This window comes from Zingiber officinale, chromosome 7B (genome assembly GCF_018446385.1).
Source record: "Zingiber officinale cultivar Zhangliang chromosome 7B, Zo_v1.1, whole genome shotgun sequence".
Taxonomy (NCBI): Eukaryota; Viridiplantae; Streptophyta; class Magnoliopsida; order Zingiberales; family Zingiberaceae; genus Zingiber; species Zingiber officinale.
In genome coordinates, this window is record NC_055999.1 from 11,466,301 (window position 1) to 11,488,669 (window position 22,369).

General features: G+C 41.5%; 2 protein-coding genes and 1 long non-coding RNA gene across 4 annotated transcripts; 1 reads left to right on the top strand and 2 right to left on the bottom strand.

Moving 5' to 3' along the window:
- Positions 1–1,896: 1,896 nt before the first annotated feature.
- On the bottom strand, positions 1,897–3,804 carry LOC122003566. Its single transcript, XR_006117996.1, has 2 exons — positions 3,624–3,804; positions 1,897–2,220 (listed from the first exon to the last, which is right to left on the bottom strand). It is a non-coding gene; the product is annotated as an uncharacterized LOC122003566 (long non-coding RNA).
- A 2,729-nt stretch (positions 3,805–6,533) lies between these two features.
- LOC122005298 (cellulose synthase-like protein H1) lies at positions 6,534–14,449 on the bottom strand. Of its 2 annotated transcripts, XM_042560284.1 has the most exons (10): positions 14,310–14,449; positions 12,485–12,654; positions 11,513–11,586; positions 9,082–9,403; positions 8,861–8,992; positions 8,616–8,738; positions 8,150–8,365; positions 7,683–8,045; positions 7,268–7,618; positions 6,534–7,200 (listed from the first exon to the last, which is right to left on the bottom strand). In XM_042560284.1, exons 4-10 carry the CDS (start codon positions 9,376–9,378, stop codon positions 6,664–6,666), a joined length of 2,019 nt encoding a protein of 672 aa, XP_042416218.1. In that variant the 5' UTR covers positions 9,379–9,403; positions 11,513–11,586; positions 12,485–12,654; positions 14,310–14,449; the 3' UTR covers positions 6,534–6,663. The 2 variants fall into 2 exon arrangements, with proteins under 2 accessions (XP_042416218.1, XP_042416217.1); XM_042560283.1 differs by lacking the exons at positions 11,513–11,586; positions 12,485–12,654; positions 14,310–14,449 and adding an exon at positions 9,481–9,892.
- A 2,747-nt stretch (positions 14,450–17,196) lies between these two features.
- Positions 17,197–19,208, top strand: LOC122004168. Its single transcript, XM_042559095.1, has 2 exons — positions 17,197–17,285; positions 18,830–19,208. Exons 1-2 carry the CDS (start codon positions 17,197–17,199, stop codon positions 19,206–19,208), a joined length of 468 nt encoding a protein of 155 aa, XP_042415029.1.
- The last annotated feature ends 3,161 nt before the right edge of the window (positions 19,209–22,369 follow it).

Genomic DNA, 22,369 nt, shown 5'->3' on the forward strand with positions numbered 1-22,369 from the left:
TGGGAGAATTGCGATGCTCATGAGACATACAGGGAAACCCCCAAATAACTGACTAGAAAAAGATGAAGAAAATGATGAGGGGACACTTCCTTTCAGTTACACCCAAGTTCTGTTTCAGCGACTTCACGCATTGAGACTGGGCGTGAGATCGATCTACGATTATAAGGAGGAGTTCTACCAGTTGGTTGCCTAGAATGACTTATCTGAGACTGAGGAGAAGATGGTGGCAAGATAACTAGGGGTTGCACTAGTCCTTGCAAGATGCCCTCAGCCTTCATTCATTGTGGATGATTTTAGAAGCCTACCAGAGTCCACTTGTGGTTGAAAAATAGTATAATCGAAAACTAGTAGTTAAAGGCCACCAAAACAGTTGATCAATTTGCCCTCAGGATTCTCATCCTTTACAGCAGCAGCTACCACAAGTTAATTCTAAGTCCCCTTAATTGTGGTGAATAAAGACATAGGGCAAATGAATGTAGAAAATCTACTGCTGCTAATCAGTAAGGTAAAAATTTATTGATCAAGGAGATTGTGGAAGAAGAGACAAAAGCAAATGGAGAACTGACGTATGATAATGAAGAAGTTAACAAGATGCTTTATGGTGATAATCATGAGACTTTGGTAGTTCGTGAGATTCTTCTGACTCACAAGGGTGATTCAGAGGATGAGTGGTAGAGAACCAATATTTTTCACACTATGTACACCGTCACGGATAAAGTCTGTAATATGATCATCGACAGCGGAAGTTATAAGAACGTAGTATCCGATGAGGCTGTCTAGAAATTACAACTGAAGGTAGACCGTCATCCTAAGTCATATAAATTATCATGGCTAAATAAAAATAGTGAGGTAACATTAGATAAATGATGTCTCATACCTTTTTCAATTAGCAATAAATATTTTGATAATATTTGGTGTAATATGGTGATCATGGATATATGTCATATATTGTTGGATGATCTTGGCAGTATGATTGCAGTATTGTTCATGATGGACGAAAGAATACTTATACCTTTTATATCAAAGGAAAAAAGATTATGTTAGCACTGCAGTGAGAAAGAATCACTCTAACTTTAGTAGCCAAAACTACTAATCAACTTTCTATATTTATGTTTTTAAATGAGATGGAGCATGGAGGCGTTGTCTTTGCTTTTCTACCTTGCTAGAACAATGTCATAGCCAAAGACGGTGTCTTACCAACCGAAATACAACAAATGCTAGCAGACTTTGTTTTGAATTGATGCCAGAAGATCTTCCTCCTGGCCCACCACCTATGAGAGATATCCAACATTAAATTAATCTTGTTCAAAGGTTGAGTTTGCCTAATCAACCAGCATATCATCTCAATCCCAAGGATGTAGAAAATTTCAACATAAGTAGGTGGAATTGCTAGAAAAAGGTTACATCCGTGAGAGCATGAGCTCATATACAGTTCCTGCTCTATTAGTGCCAAAAAAAATTGTTCATGATATATGTGTGTTGACAACCAAGCTATCAACAAGATTAGTTTAGTATAGATTTCAAATTCTCCGTTTGGATGACATGTTGGAGCAGCTATCCGATTCTAGGGTCTTCTCAAAAATTTATCTTAAAATCAGCTACCACTATATCAGAATAAGACCTGGGGATGAATGGACACTATAACAAAATTGCTCATTATCATAGATAATAGATTTTATTTGTTATCTTCGCAATTTAAAAACTGTTGTAATTAACACTGTCATTTAAGTACACCAAATGACAATAGGTTTAAACCATTGTCTTTGAACGCGATAGACAATAATTTTGCAATGGTTTTAAACTATTATCTTTTAATATCAAAGATAATAGTTTTGCAACATTTAAAAACCAATGAACAAGATAGCTAGAAAAACAAAAAAAAAAAAAAAGCCACTCTAATAACAGAAACATTTCTTCACATTCAAGGTTTTAAAGTATTCCTTGATTGGAGAATTGTCTATGGTCAGAAGGATATAACCTCAGGACCATACCACAACAAAATGATTCAGCATGTTACATGCTTAGTATTATAGATATTATAAGGATTATATAGGCTAGAATGCAGGAAAGAAATATCATGTATCCCAAAGAATGAAATAATGAATCATGATAAACTTAACAGATCCAAAGAAAATGATACTCCAGAATATAAATATATCTAATAAACCAGCGCATACTGCCTTTTGCACCAGCCATCTTGATAAGCTTCTCACGATTCATCTGCCAGAATAATAAAGTTTAAAATGCAGTATAAAGTGTTGTACTAATTCTTTGAACAATCAAACCAGGAACAGATGACAAAATGCAATAGATAAGATTAGTAGAAAGTGTATATGTAACTTCAATAATCTGACAAAGGAGAATGTATGCAACTATAAATGGAAATCACCATGAAAATTCATGCAAACAAATGAACCCAAATTGCTAAATCAGTTTAACACAATAAAAGAACCTCTGTAGCTTGAGCAATTAGATACATTTGAGTTGAAATGATATAGGAAATAAATTAAACAATTATTATACATATACCTGATGGTATTAAGATCATTCAAATCTTTAATCAAACCTAAACAAAAATTGAACTTCAGAATTATCAGAGGCTCAAATCAGCTGATATCGTGAACAGTGGCCAATAAATGATCATTACTAATACAATCCTGCCAAACTTTGTAGATTTGCATCAAAACTCCTAGTAGAAATATGTTCTCAATGAATACAAAAGCATGCACATGCACCTTGCTCTAGGGCATTTAAAAATCTTGAAGGCTTTCTTCAATGTACAAAATGAGAGATATTCCACAAGATCCTGTGGCATATGAGTATGCACCTTGCCAAGAGAAAAAATATATATATATGAAGCATTCTGAATCTAATAGAGGCCAATTCCCATCACCAAGAAAGTTGGACAAAACTGTATTGGAAAAAAAACAATCTCAGCCAATCCAATGGACTTCTAGGATGGACTTTGGTATGGATCCACCATTATGAATGTCACATGAAAAGATAATGGATAAAAAGTATTAAGAAGTTTTTATACTAAAATATAATTTAAATTCACTAGCTGACCACAAGTAGTTGGGATTAACACAGCTTGTCATTGCATAACAAGTGTGAAATTTAAAAGGTAAAATCAAATATCACTCATCGCATCAATATAATCAAATAAAATCATACTTGGAACAATGATAACAATCATATAAAGCTCCTAAAACAATTCTTCATGATGTGCATGCACAAGCAAAACATCAGTAGTTCAATAGACTAGCTTCCCTTTTATGTTTCTGGACGTCTCTCTGGCTAACTAAAGCCAGTATAAAGGACACAAGCACACAAAATAGCATTTTAACGGTTTGTCGAGACGATGCATGATTCCAAAAGTGTTCAAAAAAATCATATTAACCATCAACCGATGGTAAAACTATCACGCAATCTTTCGAACAAATTGCTACGCTTTGGAAACACATTATGCAGTCCACTCACTGACCGCAGAAATAATTGGCATGAGAAAAAGCCCTAATCTCAAACAATCTGACAAAAAAAGAAGAGAAGGATCTCGGAAACAATTTAATTTACATACATCTATCAAATGTTGTACCAAGAGAAAGAGTTGAGGAAGCGCTTACGATCGAAATGGATGCGGCGGCGGTGATGGAGATGCCCTTGTAGTGCGGAACCCAAACCTAAACAAGGACAGAAACCAAACCTAAAAGAGAAAGGAAAGGCGAGGAAATAGGGTTCTTGTCGCCTAGTAGATGGTCAAAGAGGAGAGGGTCGCCTCCTCTTCCGGTAAATAAAGAGAATAGCTGCGATTTGCAAGAGGCGAGGAAATAGGGCTCTTCTTATTAAATATTCTTAATAAAAATTTTCTTATTAAATTTAAAACAATATTTAACTGATAAAAATTTATGAAGAATATTAAATCAAAATATTTTTTCACTGTAAAGTAATAAAAATACATCAGTTTTTGTTATAAACATGCTAATTTACCAACTGTATTCTATCCCAATAATATTAAGTATGCTGAAAAATTATTGATTGTCCATAATAAGGTAGTATACAATGTAAAATTAATTTGAGTTATAATATTATAAATTTTTGACCTTACATTCCATAATTCATTTAGTTTGGCAATCAGATGTTGCAAGAAAATACTATCTTCTCTTTTAGATTGGTTAAACCTGGAATAAGTACAATTAGAAACATTAATCATCTTTCATATATTTTCCTGATAGTAAGTTGTATGATATTAATATAACTAACCAAGATAAATATTGCTGTTCTAATTGACCAAATGGTTGAAATTTATTTGCAGAAAGTCTCACATTACATTATTCTATTACAAAGCAAGGAAATGTTGTATCAAGAAGTTTCCATCTATGGGTCATAAGGATGACACATTATACCTCTTTCATACACACGCTCATGATGTCACCTCATGTGGCATGCTGTTACAACAGATGCATAGAAGTATTGAAATCTAGTAGTTAACAAGAAGTAATACATAACTTTTCATGTAATTTTTTTCTTCTTCTCTAATATGTGACTATCATGCTTATAACGAGGGTAAGTACAGATTCTGCATTCAATTAGTTCACTATCTTCATTCTAAAATATCATGGAGTTATTAATGTAACAATCAATTTTCTCTACAGACAAACATAAACCCCTCACTAATTTCTTTAACTATAGAAACTATCAGTCATTAGGTGATCAACAAAGATCAACTCTAACATCAATTGACAAATGTCATCATAATATTGTTCAGAGAAATAATATTTTGTTTTGATGTTCAATAATCTTGCGGTAGCTGATAGTTGGAAATGACCAGATAGAATGGTGTCCCCACATTTCTCTTTCACTAGTCTTTAATATGTCATAGAGTTGTTGAACTTCAGGTTTTGCATTTCATCTATACTGGATTGATCAACTGCATTCATTGCGTAGTGGACCATTGATTACATTGCATTGCCATTATATGATGTTTACCCTAGAGCAGTTGTGATAGATGAAGAAACAACTGAAGTTCAAATTGGATTTAAAAAATAAGGCTTTTCATGATGGTACAAGTTGCAGTAATCCGAAACAAATTCTTTTTTATAAAGATGTACTTTTACAGTATTCTCATCATGGAAAACTTTATTTTTACATTTGGAATGATTACACAAATAATGTAACTCGGTACCATTCATACATTCTAAATGACTCTTAGCAAAACTCACAAAATCTTCAACTCCAATAAAATATTCATTTTGGATAAATCTATTTTTTAATTTGTTATACATCCAAGCCTTATTCGTATACATTGTATTTTAATGAGCATAAAATTTTCAACATTAATAACACAAGAAGAAGACATTTTTGATCTAATTTAGTAACATAAAATTAGCTTTTGACCTAATCTGTTATGTAACATTAGTAATAAGTTTAGACTTAACATACCTATCCAACAACTACAACATATTTCAATCTAAGAATTGGTGCACTTAAAGGAAATTTATGAATAAAAGTTATCATCGTATGTAATATCAAGATATTTTAAATCAAATTTGGACATTTTTTTTTAAATTTAGACCGAGTTGGTGAAGCCGAGCTCACGACAGCCACTTGGCTATCCCCACAGTCGACAGCGGCCAAGATGGCTGAGAGCAACCTGGCTGCGACTGGCTAAGCTCACGGCCAAGGGACTATGAGCAAGCCCACCGCAACCTGCCAAGTTTGAAGCCAAGGGGCTACAAGCAAGACAGCCACGGCCAACCAAGCTCACGACCAACGAACTACAAACAAGCTAGCCACAGCCGGCTAGCTAGGCTTGCAACTAAGGGGCCACGAGCAAGCCGATTGGCCAAGCTCCGTGAGCAAGGTTGTCGTAGCCAACCAACAGAGCGGGAGAGGAGCCAAAGCGGTAACTTTAATCTAATTTCCCAATTTAACTCGCCGACTGAATCCAAATTCAATCAGTATTTATCAACTGAATTCGTCAGTAAATGTCAAGTGAAAAAGAATTCTATTGGTAAAATCCCGCTCTAATTTTGTCTAGTTAAATGAATCTCCATCATCATCAGGAACTTTATTTGTTTTGATCAAGGTAAAGCCGATCCATCTCGAGTCTCATGCGTGTGCACTAACCGATAAGTTGGATCTTTTGCTTGCCTAATTTCTCTGCACCAAATCTTCAGATCCTGTGTGTTGTCTCAATCATTTACATATGTGGCAAAAGGCGAAATCGCTCGTCCCAGCGCCCCCGCCGCACCCGACCCAAGGTCATCACGAGAGAGGTAAATCACAGCATCCTGAGCGAGCATGTGACAGGTGGGGTGAGTTGCACAGGGACCGGGGATTTATGCCCCGACTATCCTGAGTTTCGATCCCAAGACCTCATGTGACAAGCATCCCACCACATACCAACTCGGATGACATGTGGAGTCCCCAATCACTTACATATGGGCCATTTGCAGCTGTCATTGATTAGGAGAATTGCTCAATGTTTCACATCACTTACCAATAGAGCAGTTGAATTGGGTCATTTTAAACCATCACAAAATGCTGAGAAGTGATTCATTTAGATTGAAGGAACCTCTAAACAGATTATGAGCATGAGATTAAAGAACATATAACAGCGTTGTGCTCTTTAAGTATATTTGAATGCAGTGTAAAGCTACAATTTCATGCAGTTTTGCAACACTGCAGGAAAAGGCCAACCATCACCATTGCCTTGCCAATGACCGGCCAGGGAATCCCATGCCTCCCGCGCCCAACGAGCCCCTTCAAGAACGACCAAAAGCAGAGCAAGATCCAGCCGCTACAGACAAACTCCCCGATCCCCGGTCCTTCGGCGTCGGTGGTACTGAGAACTCGCAGCAAACCGACGGCGAAGGCCCACAGATTGACCAGCATTACCGCGGTCCCTGGAACAAACGGCGGCGATGAGTCGAAGGTGAACCGCCCGGGGTCGTCCACGTCTTCACCCGGCCTTTGCTGCTCTTTTTGGGTGATCTCGAAGACGGTGTCCGAGATGCCGAGAAGCTTGAGGACAACGCTGAAGAAGCCGAGAAGCCATGCGGTGGACGAGTAAATCCTCTGCATCCTCTGGTTATTCCACCATGCTCTCACCGACAACCCGTAGCGGAAGTATTCTACCAATGTGTAGATGTTGTAGGTCACAAAAAGAGCCAATGCCACAACAAAACCCACTTCTGATGTCTGCAACATTTCAAGGATTGTTAATTATATATGCAATGCATTACAGAACAAACTGCTTGTGCCTTACGTTAGGCAAGAAGGTGGAGTTCGAAAGGAGGCAGTAAGCCGGGAGCAGAGCATAGCAGACCTCGACGATGGATCTCACAGCCCAAACAAGTATGATCAAGTACGCGAGACATTGCCGGAGCATGAGCTCTTTGGTGATGACAGAAACTACCGGGTTTTTCTTGCTAACCAGGATCTCCAGAAGGCCTGTTGCCCACCTCTTGTGCTGCGTCAAGCTCGCCGGACCGCCTACGGGGGCAGAGCCGAGGAACGCAGGTGGGTCCAGCATCAGAGCCACCGTTCTCCATCCCATGGAATGGCACCTCAGGCTTGTGAGGATGTCCTCCGTCATCGAACCATAAACCCAACCAATCTGAAAACGCACTGAGATTAGCATCGAAATTATAATGAAATTTGTTGACGTAATGCATATACACCTCATCGCCCCAAGCTGTGTTGAATTCATAAGAACAAGAAGCAACCATTTCAGCTACTGCAACACGACTGGAAAGGTCGCTGGGTAATCCAGGACTACTGATTCCTGCGGTTATTTGAACGGCCGAGTGCATGAATTCCATAGAGGTTCCGTAGAACAACTGAAGTTCTTCGCGAGACAACATTTCTGTTGAATTGTCCTTCGAACTGCATTCCAGCAATTGGAGTCGAGAAAAAAATTTGCCGCCTTTCTTCTTAAATCTGGAACCATTTGGTGGGACGCCATATATGACTTTTCTCCGTTGGAGGCATCCTGTTCCGGCATAAAACGGGCCTTGAATACCTTGTATACCGGGCACAAGGGACTGAAAAGATTGAAAGCAATTAATCTCTTACAAAGAGAATCAGTGCAGGCACTTAAATTGTTTTGTTTATTTGATGATTCGAGCTACGATGCATGCAAGCAGACCTGTTGGAGGACTACGAGTTGGTTTCCGAAGGGATCGTCCTTGAGAGCTCTATGGAACTGCTGCGGAGCCTGGGCGAAGGCATTATTGTTCCCCTCGTCGGGGGAGCCGAGGAGCAGACACATGGCATGGAGGATGACTTGTGGGTTGTTGGCGAGCATGTCGCAGTCGACGTTGAGCACGAATGGTGCATTAGTCATCACACCTGACACCCTCGTCTGCCATTCAGTAACGTAAGTTTTGCTGAAACAGATACTGTAAAGTGTAAACATATATGCTTTCTTCGATAAAGCAAAACTAACTGAGTTTTATAAAACAATGGGTCGAGCAAGTTATTAATCAAATTTAAAATAAATTAATTGGTCTCGTTTTTAAGAATTTGAGTTTGATTCATTTAGATATCTAAGCTCTATTAATTAATTCGAACATCTTTGATTGTTCAATCTTATGCAATTAATTAATAGTTACCAGAACATTCATGGCTCCTGCCTTGTAGTGATGTGGATGCTCTGGCCTCTTCTCTCTGGCCACATAAATTAGATGTGGCATTATCCCTTCTTGTTCTGATCCTTTCTTGTTCTCCCATAAAATCTAAGTGATTCATATGAGGCAAACAAATATAAAATAATTAAATAGCTAAATAAATGGCGGTTTAATTAGAAATTAAGGGATAATAATTAAGTCGTCAGATATATGCATGATATATATGATACCTTGACTATGGTTGGATGGTTCTTGCTCTCGATCTTGAAGAAGTCCTTGAACTCATCGTTACTGTGGTAATTAGGAATTTGGTCTTCATTATTTACAGATGCAACTCTTCGACTTAGTTCTTCATACTCATTCTATGATTAACAATTCATATACATCGACAATAACATTAAGTATATTAAAGATCTATTTAAATTAATTTCCACTAATTAATAAATCAAACCTTGACATGCCTCCACTCTTGGATGAAGTCAGCTGAGGAGTTCAGCTGTGGTTCAGTGCTAGAGAAGTAAACGGAAGGCTCTCGCACTCTCACGCCATGCTTCTTGCAGAAGGGAACCCAGAGCTTGGCGAACTCCACGGACTCGGAGAAGGAGAAGAAGGTCACTGGCGACGCTCCGTCGTCGGAAACATAGCAAGCAAGCTTGTGAACCGGATAGTCCAGGGCCAGCAAGGAGAGTACCGTGTCGACGGTGATGATCGGAGGCTCCAGCGTCGGGTCGGCGGTGGTCACAAACATGTCCACGGCTGGAAGATCACCGTACCTGCATCCATCCAAAGTGCGATCTATACTATTGAAGGCATCGATCGAGAAGTTGATGATATTAGTGATTTTTTTTACGTGTTTGCTAAGTGCTGGGGGTGAGATCTGTAAACGATCCGGTTCCATCTGGCATTGAGATAGAGGAACCAGATGAAGGCGAACCATGACTCGCAAACGAAGGCGACGAGCCAAGTGGTTCCATGGCGATGAAGCGAGGCGAGACGATAGGCGAGGAGGGAGAGGAGGAGGGAGAGGATTACAACATCCGAGAGCCGTTGGAGAGTGTTGTTGACAGAAACTCTCTCGTTGAGAGGGAGGGCGTGGGACTTTGCCATTAATGGGAAATAGAAGTACTGGAAAAGCTAAGAATATAAGAGAGTATCGAAGTTGAATTGCTTCATTATCATCCTTCTCAACCGCTCAGTTCGAAGAGTTAATGATAACTCTTTCTGGACGGTAGCCTGCAGCGGCCGCAGAAATGAGAAATGCGGATTAAGTTGTATGCGGTAGGCTTAATAATTTGAGATGGCCACCGGTTGGTGTAACGACGCATCATGTTTTGGACAGATCCTGACAATCACATCTTTATGTCTTTTTTTTTTTTGGTCTAGCTCACCGATTTAATCCAATGTCTAACGGCGTGAAATCTTGAAGATTGTGAGATCTGAGTCTATTTTCGAGAACTCATATCACTATTGGGCTACATATACAGGGAACGTCATGGTCGGGAGGAGCATTTTGGAGACCTTGGTTTTTGAGTTGATCTATTTGAATTTTTTGGTATATTACAACAAAGAGCTTCGTTGATTGAATCAATGAAGTGAAGCGAATCTTTGATTATATGGAAGTTCCAGATTGAATGAAGGTAAAGTTGATTATCATCAAACTCAAAGGTCGAGTATCTGTGTGGTGGGAGAATTCGGTGCTCACGAGACATACAGGGAAAACCCCAAATAACTAACTAGAATAAGATGAAGTAAATGATGAGGGGACACTTCCTTCCTTTCAGCTACACCAAAGTTCTGTTTCAACGACTTCACGCATTGAGACTGGGCGTGAGATCGATCTACGATTATAAGGAGGAGTTTTACCAGTTGGTTGCCTAGAATGACTTATCTGAGACTGAGGAGAAGATGGTGGCACGATAACTAAGGGGTTACACTAGCCCTTGCAAGATGTCCTCAGCCTTTATTCATTGTGGATGATTTTAGAAGCCTACCATTGTCCACTAGTGGTTGAAAAATAGTAGAATCGAAAACCAGTAGTTAAAGGTGACCAAAATAGCTAATCAATTTGCCCTCAGGATTCTCATCCTTTATAGCAGCTGCTACCACATGTTAATTATAAGTCCCCTTAATTGTGGTGAATAAGGACATAGGGCAAACGAATGTAGAAAACTTACTGTTGCTAATCAGTAAGGTAAAAATTTATTGATCAAGGAGGATGTGGAAGAAGAGACAAAAGTAATTGGAGAACCGACGTATGATAATGAAGAAATTAACAAGATGCTTTACGGTGATAATCATGACACTTTGGTAGTTCGTGAGATTCTTCTTACTTACAAGAGTGATTCAGAGGATGAGTGGTTGAGAACCAATATTTTTCACACTACACACACCGTCGCAAATAAAGCTTGTAAGATGATCATCGACAGCTGAAGTTATAAGAACGTAGTATCCGATATGGTTGTCTAGAAATTACAGCTGGAGGTAGACCGTCATCCAAAGTCATATAAATTATCATGACTAAATAAAAATCGTGAGGTAACAGTAGATAGGTGATGTCTCATACCTTTTTCAATTGGCAGTAAATATTTTGATAATGTTTGGTGTAATGTGGTGATCATGGATATATGTCATATATTGTTGGATGATCTAGGCAGTATGATTGCAGCATTGTCCATGATGGACGAAAGAATACTTATACCCTTTATATCAAAGGAAAGAAGATTGTGTTAGCGCCACAGTGAGAAAGAATCACTCAACTTTAGTAGCCAAAACTATTAATTGACTTTCTATATTTATGTTTTTAAATGAGATGGAGTATGGAGATGTTGTCTCTGCTTTTCTACCTTGCTAAAACAATGTCATAGCCAAAGACAGTGTCTTACCAACCGAAATACAACAAATGCTAGCAGACTTTATTTTGAATTGATGTCAGAAGATCTTCCTCCTAGCCCACCACCTATGAGAGATATCCAACATTAGATTAATCTTGTTCAAAGGTCAAGTTTGCCTAATCTATCAGCATATCACCTCAGTTCAAGGAAGTTGAAATTTTCAACATAAGTTGGTGGAATTGCTAGAAAAATGTTACATCCGTGAGAGCATGAGCTCATATACAGTTCTTGCTCTACTAGTGCCAAAAAAAAAAAAAGTTTCATGATGTATGTGTGTTGGCAACCAAGCTATCAACAAGATTATAGTTTAGTATGGATTTCAAATTCTCCGTTTGGATGACATATTTGAGCAGCTATCCGATTCTAGGGTCTTCTAAAAAATTTATCTTAAAATCAACTACCACTATATCAGAATAAGACTTGGGAATGAATAGACACTATAACAAAAGTGGTCATTATCATACATAACAGATTTTATTTGTTGTCTTTGCAATTTAAAAACTGTTGTAATTGACACTATCATTAAAAGTACGCCAAATGACAATAGGTTTAAATCATTGTCTTTGAACACAATAGACAACAATTTTACAATAGTTTTAAACTATTATCTTTTAATATCAAAGATAATAGCTTTGCAACATTTAAAAACTATTGTCTTTAGATGTTTTTTTCACAATATCTCAGAGTTGCTATCTTTAATCATTTTTTTCAATAGTTAAAAATTATTGTCATTATAAAAAAATCTATTGTCTATTTATTAAACATAATTAACTGTACAAAGAAGAAGATTTACAAAATTATGCCAACTAAGATTTATAAAATTAATTGTATCCCAATAAATTTCTTAATCAATCTTACGCTTTACAAAATTAACTATACACATCACTAATCAAATAACTGGTTCTGATAACTATCATAAATTGCAAGACATAGCAATTAGAACATAGAAAACAGAGTACAAACTTGTTGGATGATCCATATCCTTGAAGCTTGTTTCTCCTGATCTGCAACTTGTTCAAATGTCTCTCTAGGCACAAGCTCGGGATATTATCTTCATCATCTTCTCCACCTTTAGTAGCAGGAGCAACATGAGGTGCTTGTTTCTAGAATTGCTCAGTGAGCCTCCGTTGGTTCTAGAATTCCAAGTCAAGATTAGAAAACACTGATTGTTTTCATGAAGCATATCAAAAGATTACAAGAGCAAGTTAAAGAAAATTATAACTAGTGACGTATATGAGTGTGAAGTACAATTGGTGCATTTCACAGAAGTTAGCTATGGAATCAAATTACAATGAGAAGGCTTACCTAACTGATTGATGATTGTAGGGACTAAGTCCTAAAGTTCTAAAACCAGAAAAATTATAAGGTTATACTTCTAGAAAACTTTTACAAGAGAAATTATAGGAGGACATCATATTTAAAAAGTTGATGTTTAAATATATAGTCAAGTCAAAAACATATATAAAGTACTATCTACTAATTAATAATCTACTTAATGAAATTTATTCTATTTTTCCTTAATTTATGAATGTAGTCTCCTACTCTTGCAATATAGTTAATATGAAAAGGAAAAAAACTATATTTTTGGTCTTAGGAGAATCGCTAATCACCCATGTATTGGTTGTAATCGAAGCTTATACTAAAAATAAAACAAAAGGAGTTGAATGTCATAATTCAACTAGACAAATAAAAAGAAAAATAGTTGGTGAAAGCTAGACAAAGAATGCTGACTTGTAAACCAATGAACAAGATTGCTAGAAAAACAAAAACAAAAAAAGGCCACGCTAATAAAAGAAACATTGCTTCACATTTAAGGTTTTAAAGCATTCCTTGGTTGGAGAATTGTCTATGGTCAGAAGGATATAACCTCAGGACCATACCACAACAAAATGATTCAGCATGTTACATGCTTAGTATTATAGATATTATAAGGATTATATAGGCTAGAATGCAGGAAAGAAATATCATGTATCCCAAAGAATGAAATAATGAATCATGATAAACTTAACAGATCCAAAGAAAATGATACTCCAGAATATAAATATATCCAATACCCATCACCAAGAAAGTTGGACAAAACTGTACTGGAAAAAAACAATCAGAGCCAATCCAATGGACTTCTAGGATGGACTTTGTTATGGATCCACCATTATGAATGTCACATGAAAAGAGAATGGATAAAAAGTATTAAGAAGTTTTTATACTAAAATATAATTTAAATTCACTAGCTGACCACAAGTAGTTGGGATTAACACAGCTTGTCGTTGCATAACAAGTGTGAAATTTAAAAGGTAAAATCAAATATCACTCATCGCATCAATATAATCAAATAAAATCATACTTGGAACAATGATAACAATCATATAAAGCTCCTAAAACAATTCTTCATGATGTGCATGCACAAGCAAAACATCAGTACTTCAATAGACTAGCTTCCCTTTTATGTTTCTGGACGTCTCTGGCTAACTAAAGCCAGTATAAAGGACACAAGCACACAAAATAGCATTTTAACGGTTTGTCGAGGCGATGCATGATTCCAAAAGTGTTCAAAAAAATCATATTAACCATCAACCGATGGTAAAGCTATCACGCAATCTTTCGAACAAATTGCTACGCTTTGGAAACACATTATGCAGTCCACTCACTTATCGCAGAAATAATTGGCATGAGAAAAAGCCCTAATCTCAAACAATCTGACAAAAAAAGAAGAGAAGGATCTCGGAAACAATTTAATCTACATACATCCATCAAATGTTGTACCAAGAGAAAGAGTTGAGGAAGTGCTTACGATCGAAATGGATGCGGCGGCGGTGATGGAGATTCCCTTGCAGTGCGGAACCCAAACCTAAACAAGGACAGAAACCAAACCTAAAAGAGAAAGGAAAGGCGAGGAAATAAGGCTCTTGTCGCCTAGTAGATAGAGAGGACTACAACATTCTTAATTAAAACTATCTTATTTTATTTAAAAGAAAATTTAACTGGTAAAAATTTATGATAATTATTAAATCAGAATACCTTTACATTGTAAAGTAATGAAAATACATTAGCCTTTGTTATGCAATATAGACATGCTAATTTACCAACCGTGCTCTATCCTAATAACATTGAGTATGCTGAAAAATTACTGATCGTCCATAATAAGATAGTATGCAATGTAAAATTAGTTTTACTTGTAATATTAGAAATTTCTGAGCTTACATTCCATAATTCATTTAGTTTGGTAATCAAATGTTGTAAGAAAATATCTATCTTCTTTTTCATATTGGTTAAACCTGGAATAAATACAATTAGGAACATGAATTCATCTTTCATATACATTCCTAACGGTAAGTTGAATAATATTAATATAACTGACCAAGATAAATATTACTGTCCTGAATGACCAAATGGTTGAAATTTATTTACAGAAAGGCTCACATTACATTGTTCTATTACAAAAGAGAAAAATGTTGTATCAAGAAGTTTTCATCTAGGGCTCACAAGGATGGCATATTATACCTCTTTCTTGCACATGGTCATGATGTCACCTTATGCGGCATCCTGTTGCAGCAGATGCATAGAAGCAATGAAATCTAGTAGTTAACGGGAAGTAATACATAACTTTTCATGCAATTGTTTCTTCTTCTTCTCTGATATGTGACTATCATGCTTATAACGAGGGTAAGTACAGATTTTGCATTCAATTAATTCACTATCTTCATTCTAAAATATCATGCAATTATTAATGCAACAATTGTTGGTGCAATCGACTCAAGTTTGATCGGTACTGATATGGCGCATGAGAGGGGGGTCGGATAGCTGACGTGGTCAAAAGTCAAGCCCACGAGGCGGTCAGAAGTCCAGCCCTATGGAGGTCAGAAGTCAAGCATACGTGGTAGTGGTCAGAAGTCCAGCCCCCGTGGAGGTCAGCAGTCAAGCCTACGCGGCAGTGCGCGACAGTCAGAGGATAAGGTTACATGGCGGATAGGGCCAAGCCTTAGTGGTAGCCAGGGTCGGGCCCACGTCACAGGTCGGGATATGCAAATTAAAGATTACAGGTCAGGACTTATAGACTTGCGACACCGGATACAAGGACCAAAGCGTACAGGTCAGGATATGCTAAGCAAGGATTACAGGTCACTTGCCGCACCGAATACAAGGACCAAAGCGTACAGGTCGGGATATGCAAACCAAGGATTACAGATCAGGACTTATAGACTTGTGGCACAGGATACACAGACCAAAGCGTACATGTCGAGATATGCAAACCAAGGATTACAGGTTAGGACTTATAGACTTGCGGCACCGGATACACGGACCAAAGCGTACAAGTCGGAATATGCAAACCAAGGATTACAGGTCAGGACTTATAGACTCGCAGAGCAGGATACGCAGACCAAAGACACAAGTTGAGATACACGGACAAGGCATATAGGTCGTGATACCAAGGATTACAGGTCAGGACTTACGGACTTGCGGAACAGGATACACAGACAAGGCGTACAGGTTAGGATAGGCAAACCAAGGATGACAGGCCAGGACTTATGGACTTGCGGAATACGATACACGGACAAGGGGTATAGGTCGTGATGTACAAACTAAAGATTATAGGTCAGGACTTACGGACTTGTGGAACAGGATACACGGACAAAGCGTACAGGTCGGGATAGGCAAACCAAGGATGACAGGTCAGGACTTACGAACTTGCGGAACAGGATACACGGACAAGGTGTACAGGTCAGGATATACGAACCAAGACTCGCAGAGCAGGATACACGGACCAAAGACAAGTCGAGATATGAGGACTAAGGCTTACAGGTCGGGATCTACAAGACAAGATACGCAGAACAAGATACACAGACCAAAGACGTACAGGTCAGGATATGTGGACGAAGTCTTATAGGGCGGTATGTGCAGGTCTGGATCTACCGAGATAGATCGAATGGCAAATGCAGGGCTGGGAGTACGGATCTGGATACACAGGACAACAAACACACACCAGGGAATGCGCCAGGATATGCAGGTCTGGGCCTACAGGTCAAGATTTACATGTACAAAGACCCAGTCTAAGGTTAACAGACCAGAGCAAACAAGCACTACACGACAATCAAGCCAGAGAATCGTAACAACCCGTCAGAGAATAATCACCACATGTCAGGGAATATGCTAACGGTTTGTGGCTCCTTGCCCCCTAATCCCTCCTCAGACCTATAAGAAGATGTCAGGAGTCATTCATCGCCAGACAAATCCTGACACCCGACATTCCCTGACATTCGTCAGACTCCAGAAGCACCCACTGCCATATAAAAATGGAGGCTTTGTCTCTACGTAAGTACACTCACTCATCTTTTCATTCTCGTCTTTTACTTTTCGTCCTTTCACTGTGCTTCTAGGGAAAAAGTACCTGACTTGAGCATCGGAGGGCCTAACACAGGGACTTTTCCCTGGTTCTTGGTCTCTAACGTAGAGGTGGCTTGGCTGAGTGTGCGTAGAACCCTCGCGTCGGCGTCCCCGTCATCAGCCCCCGTCATCCACCCGTGAGAACCTTTCTAGGGGGTACCGGATCAACCAGGCGTCTCAACGACTTTCCATCAACACCGGCGACAGCTTGGCCAGCCTCTGTCCGACTCAGCTTCCGAACGAGATCAAATTTGGTGTCGTCTGTGGGAATCTCTCACCTATTCCGGAACGTGACGATGGAGTATTCTAGACGAATCAACGTGACCATGACCGTTGGAGAATATGAGCTATTCAAGGAGGCCAAAAGGCGGGCGACCTTCGAAAAGTAAGCTACTGTTTCCGACCACGCAAGGCGCCTGAGGCCTCTAAAGAGCCTGTGCATATCTCGGATCGAGGCTTTAAGAGAAAACAACCTGAGGAATTTCCCCCTGCTTTTTACCGAGAGCCCGACCTGGGATACTATTAGCCAGGTCCCCCCGGCCACAGCCTAAAGGAAGAGCTCTATGGCAGAAAGTTCCCTTCCTCGAGATTCAAGGAAGGGGAAAGCTAAAATTCTTAGGGAAGAGCCCCGTGCTAAACCTGAGGAGAAGGTTCCTTTTACCTCAAGAATACTAGAAGAAAAGTTACCTAAGGGCTACAGACCCCCTGTTATTGGAGAATATGTGTTGGTGCGGTTAGCACAAACGATCTAACTCAGGTTTTGATGAATAACAAATCAGGTTAAGTTAGGTTTGTCCTTATCTAACACTCTGATTGAGTGTACAAGCTAAGTCCAGACAGGTCGACGGGCTGATCGGATGTCTGGCACGAAGTCCAAGCGAGTCGACGGGCTGACCGGACGCTTGGCACGAAGTCCAGCTAGGTCGACGGGCTGACCGGATAGCCGGCGAGAAGTCCAAGCGGGTCGACGGGCTGACCGGACGCTTGGCGAGAAGTCCAGCTAGGTCGACGGGCTGACCGGATAGCTGGCGAGAAGTCTGTACGGGTCGAAGGGCTGACCAGACGTCTGGCAGGTGAGTAAAGGTAAGTCATTGGAAGGAGTGACTGAGAGGACGCGTTCCCGGGAAGGGAACATTAGGCGTCGATCCGGCTTAGATCAATTTCGGATATCTAAGTCGAGATCGTGACTAGATTCAGGTCTCGAAAAGACGGAATCTAAGTCATACTCTTTTTGTCAAACTATAAACTGAACTAACACTCTATTTTGCAGGAAACATATTATATATTTGCCTCGGACTAACCTTGTCTTGCAGGAGAAGGGATCTCTGGAGAAAGGTGGTTCGGGCACCCGGAGGGGATCCGAGCGCCCGGAACAGGTTCGGGCGCCCGGGAGGCAATTTTATCCTGATCGCGTCATCGCCACGTGGAGCTCGCCGGTTAAACCTGCCACGTCTCACTAGGGCGCCCCGAGCCTCATATAAAAGGAGGGTCAGGGGTGGAACTCAAGACAACAACTGACAAAAAGATCTTCTACTGCTGCTCTGCGCTCCTGCGACGCTAACGAAGCTCCGACAACGCACGTTTTCCTTTTCAATTTATTCCTTTGTCGGTATTGCTTTTGTTTTCATTAGCATTTTCTGTACTTAGTTTGTAATAATTTTCGAACTGCTAGTGATTGCACACCGAAAGCACTCAACGAGTGCGGGCCTTGGAGTAGGAGTCGACACAAGTTCTGAACCAAGTAAAATTGGTCTGTGTTAGCATTGTTTATTTTCTTTCCGCTGTGCTTATTCACTTTGAATTTTTCGTAATCGATATTCACCCCCCCCCCCTCTAACGAAACATCACGATCCAACAAGATGATGGCAGCAAAGATCTTGAGGATCATCTGCGCAAGTTCAGAAATGCGGCTCTACTGCACCAATATAGCGACGACGTCAAATGTCAAGTATTGTTGAATACTCTATCAGGTTCCGCCCAGAAGTGGTTCGATGGACTGTCGCACGGTTCCATCACTTGCTTCCTAGACTTCAAGACTGCATTCCTGTGCCACTTCGCCAGCATCAGGAAGTATCAAAAGATGGACCACTGCTTATTTGCTCTCAAGGAAGGGCCCTCCGAGCCGTTAAGAAGCTATATCAAACGCTTCAATCAAGTGACTCAGGATGTTCCCTCGGCCATGTTAGAAATACTCATGAGCGCCTTCTCTCATGGACAGACAGAAGGAGAGTTCTTTAGGGATCTCATCAGAAATCCCATAAAGAATTTCGATGAGATGCTAGAGAGGCGATCAGCTACATCAATGTGAATGAAGCGCAGGCTGCGCGAAGGAAGACAGACAAACCGCCCTCCTCTGCTAATAAGCCGGAGAGAAGAGTTCTCCAACCACCTGCTCAACCTCTTCCGCGCGCTCGGGACGCCAGACCTACTTTCCACCCCGGTCAGGATGTTCGGCCGATCCCGCACATAGTTGCAGTTCATGCCCCCCGACTTGGGCCTTGGGGGTCGTGCTATTGCACTTATCATCGATCGCACACACATGCCACCAGCTATTGTTTTCAATTCGCTCGTGACTCTCGTCGTGCTGCTGAGCTGGGCCTACCACCCCCGAGCTGTCTCCTCAGGTCCAAAGAATGATGGAGGAGCGACGCAATGCAACGGGACAGGCCATCCGACCCCGGGCCGATCAGGAGGGGTCAAGCATGCAACAACAAGGACGCATTGGGGAGCAAGGAGAAGCTCGCGAGGCGGAGAATCGGGGCAATGCGACCATCTGTGACATAGATATGATCTCCGGAGGACCTACCGACGGAGATTCGGGCCGGGCACGCAAGTCTCTTGAACACCGATTGGAGATTCACGCTATTGGATGCAGCAAGGAGCAGGTCGCTGGCCCTATTATCAGCTTCGGGCCACAAGACCTGGAGGGACTGGAGCTGCCTCATGACGACGTCCTTATCATCAGAGCTGTCATAGCCAATAGTCGCATGGCCAGAGTCTTCGTTGACACTGGGAGCTCTGTCAACGTGTTGTTCAGGTCTGCTTTCGAAGAAATGCATATCGACGCCAGCGAGCTCCAACCGGTGGCTACTTCTTTATATGACTTTACTGGTAATGAGATAAAGCCCATGGGCCAGATCAAGTTGGCCATGTCCTTGGGGAGCGAGCTATTAGTCAGAACCAGGAGGAGTACCTTCCTTGTAGTTGACTCGCCCTCTTCTTACAACGTCATTTTGGACCTACCTACTCTACATGAATTTCGAGCTGCTGTCTCTACCTTCCACCAAAAAATCAAGTTCCCCGTGAGAGAGCAGGTCGGGGAAGTCAGGGGAGAGCAGCAGGTTTCGCGACGATGCTACATTGACATGGTCAAAGTGGAGGCTCGCAAAGCACAGAGGACTCAGGACGAGGTCGTGCATACCATTCAAGAAGAACCCCTGCCTATAGCTGAAGAACTCATTCCCTGGGAGGAAGTTCAGCTATATCCTGAACGCCCAGAAAGTCTTACTCATGTAGCCGGTGACTTACCTCCCGAGCTTAAAGAGGAATTGATCTAGTGCTTGACCTACAACAGAGATGTCTTCTCCTGATCTACTGAAGAGTTACCAGGGGTCAAGCCTGAAGTGGTGGAGCACAAGTTGCATCTCCTGCCGGACGCCTGGCCTGTCAAGCAGAAGAAGAGAAATTTCTCGGCCGATTAAAAAAAAATTATCAGAGCTAAAGTGGATCAGCTCAGGAAAGCGGGTCACATTAGGGAAGTACAATTCCCGTCCTGACTCTCTAACGTGGTCTTAGTGGCGAAACCCAATAATAAGTGGAGGGTCTACATAGACTTCCGGGATCTCAATCGGGCTAGCCCTAAAGATTGTTATCCTTTGCCCAGAATTGATTAGCTAGTAGACTCAATCGCCAGCTGCGAAAGAATTTGCATGCTGGATATTTATCAGGGGTACTGATCCTGTCCGAATCGCCGAACCAAAGGACGCTGGGAACGTGTCGCTCTCCTAATCGATGGCGTAGGCCTCCAAAGCTCCGACGAACCTGCACAGAAGTCGGGCCGGGAAGGGGTTCCCCGCGGCGACCCTCCGACGCTCAAGTCAGGCAAGCGGACAGCAAAGAAGTGGCTCCCAATATCAGAGAAGGCGTACCTCCGGCGAAGTGTGAGGACCCTTATATAGGGCTACGGGAGCTTGGTGCATACAAACCGAGGTGCACACGTGTCCTATACCATACCGCAGCATGGGCTTGTCAGAAGAGCATGTCTAACGCCATACTGCTACAGTCTGAGCGTCTCTTTGATGGGACAGCCGAATCCTTTGTCGTACGATACGGAGTATGGCCTAGTCCTCGAACATGCCTATTGTCAGCAACAGGAGTTACTAAGATGACGTCCCTACTGTCCCATGTCTTTTGACTTCCTCTTCCCGGATCAACCATCAAGCCGCTCAGCCAGAACATTCGCCTTTCATCTGGCGTAGGTGTTCGCCCATCCGGGAAGGTTCAGGGTCGTCGCGTGCTTCCGTCCGGCTCAACAAGCTTCCGTTCGGCTCAGCATGCTTCCGTTCGGCTCGGCATGCTTCCGTTCGGCCGTTCGGCTCAGCATGCTTCTGTTCGGCGCGAACTTGGGGTTGAACTTCACGTGCCTTTGACCCTCCGCCCATGAGGGTCCCCCGTCCTTACCACCGGATCACATGCCTCCCCTTCAAGTCTAGTCGAAGGAGGCGCATAGTCCGACTGACTGGACGCCCGTAGTGCCTAGCGGCGCATCCAAGAAATCATCCTCCGCTTCTCCTCGTTAATCACCACTCATCCCACCTCTCTTGCGTTTTGCAAGGGATTTCTACAAGTGTTTTGAATATCTGGTCCGCTCGGGTCTTCTTCCGGGCGGAGGGTTTATAGTCGCCGGCGCGACTCGATTTTTAACGTCGGAGCTCGACGGTCTTCCGCTCGGAGGGTTTATAGACGCCGGCTCGTCTCTCGATATTTAACGTCGGAGCTCGACGGTCTTCCGCTCGGCAGTTTATAGACGCCGGCTCGTCTCTCGATATTTAACGTCGGAGCTCGACGGTCTTCCGCTCGGCCGTTTATAGACGCCGGCTCGTCTCTCGATATTTAACGTCGGAGCTCGACGGTCTTCCGCTCGGCAGTTTATAGACGCCGGCTCGTCTCTCGATATTTAACGTCGGAGCTCGACGGTCTTCCGCTCGGCAGTTTATAGACGCCGGCTCGTCTCTAGATATTTAACGTCGGAGCTCGACGGTCTTCCGCTCGGCAGTTTATAGACGCCGGCTCGTCTCTCGATTTTTAACGTCGGAGCTCGACGGTCTTCCGCTCGGCAGTTTATAGACGCCGGCTCGTCTCTAGATATTTAACGTCGGAGCTCGACGGTCTTCCGCTCGGCAGTTTATAGACGCCGCTCGTCTCTTTTTAACGTCCGAGCTCGGCGGTCTTCCGCGGGTTTATAGACGC

Coding starts and splice junctions, on each gene's coding strand:
- LOC122005298 (XM_042560283.1), bottom strand. CDS start 9,737: ATGGCAAAGTCCCACGCCCTCCCTCTCAACGAGAGAGTTTCTGTCAAC. Junction 9,404..9,480: donor CCCCAGCACTTAGCAAACAC/GTAAAAAAAATC, acceptor GGATGGATGCAG/GTACGGTGATCTTCCAGCCG. Junction 7,619..7,682: donor ACACAGCTTGGGGCGATGAG/GTGTATATGCAT, acceptor GTGCGTTTTCAG/ATTGGTTGGGTTTATGGTTC.
- LOC122004168 (XM_042559095.1), top strand. CDS start 17,197: ATGGAGTATTCTAGACGAATCAACGTGACCATGACCGTTGGAGAATAT. Junction 17,286..18,829: donor AGGCGGGCGACCTTCGAAAA/GTAAGCTACTGT, acceptor GCACCAATATAG/CGACGACGTCAAATGTCAAG.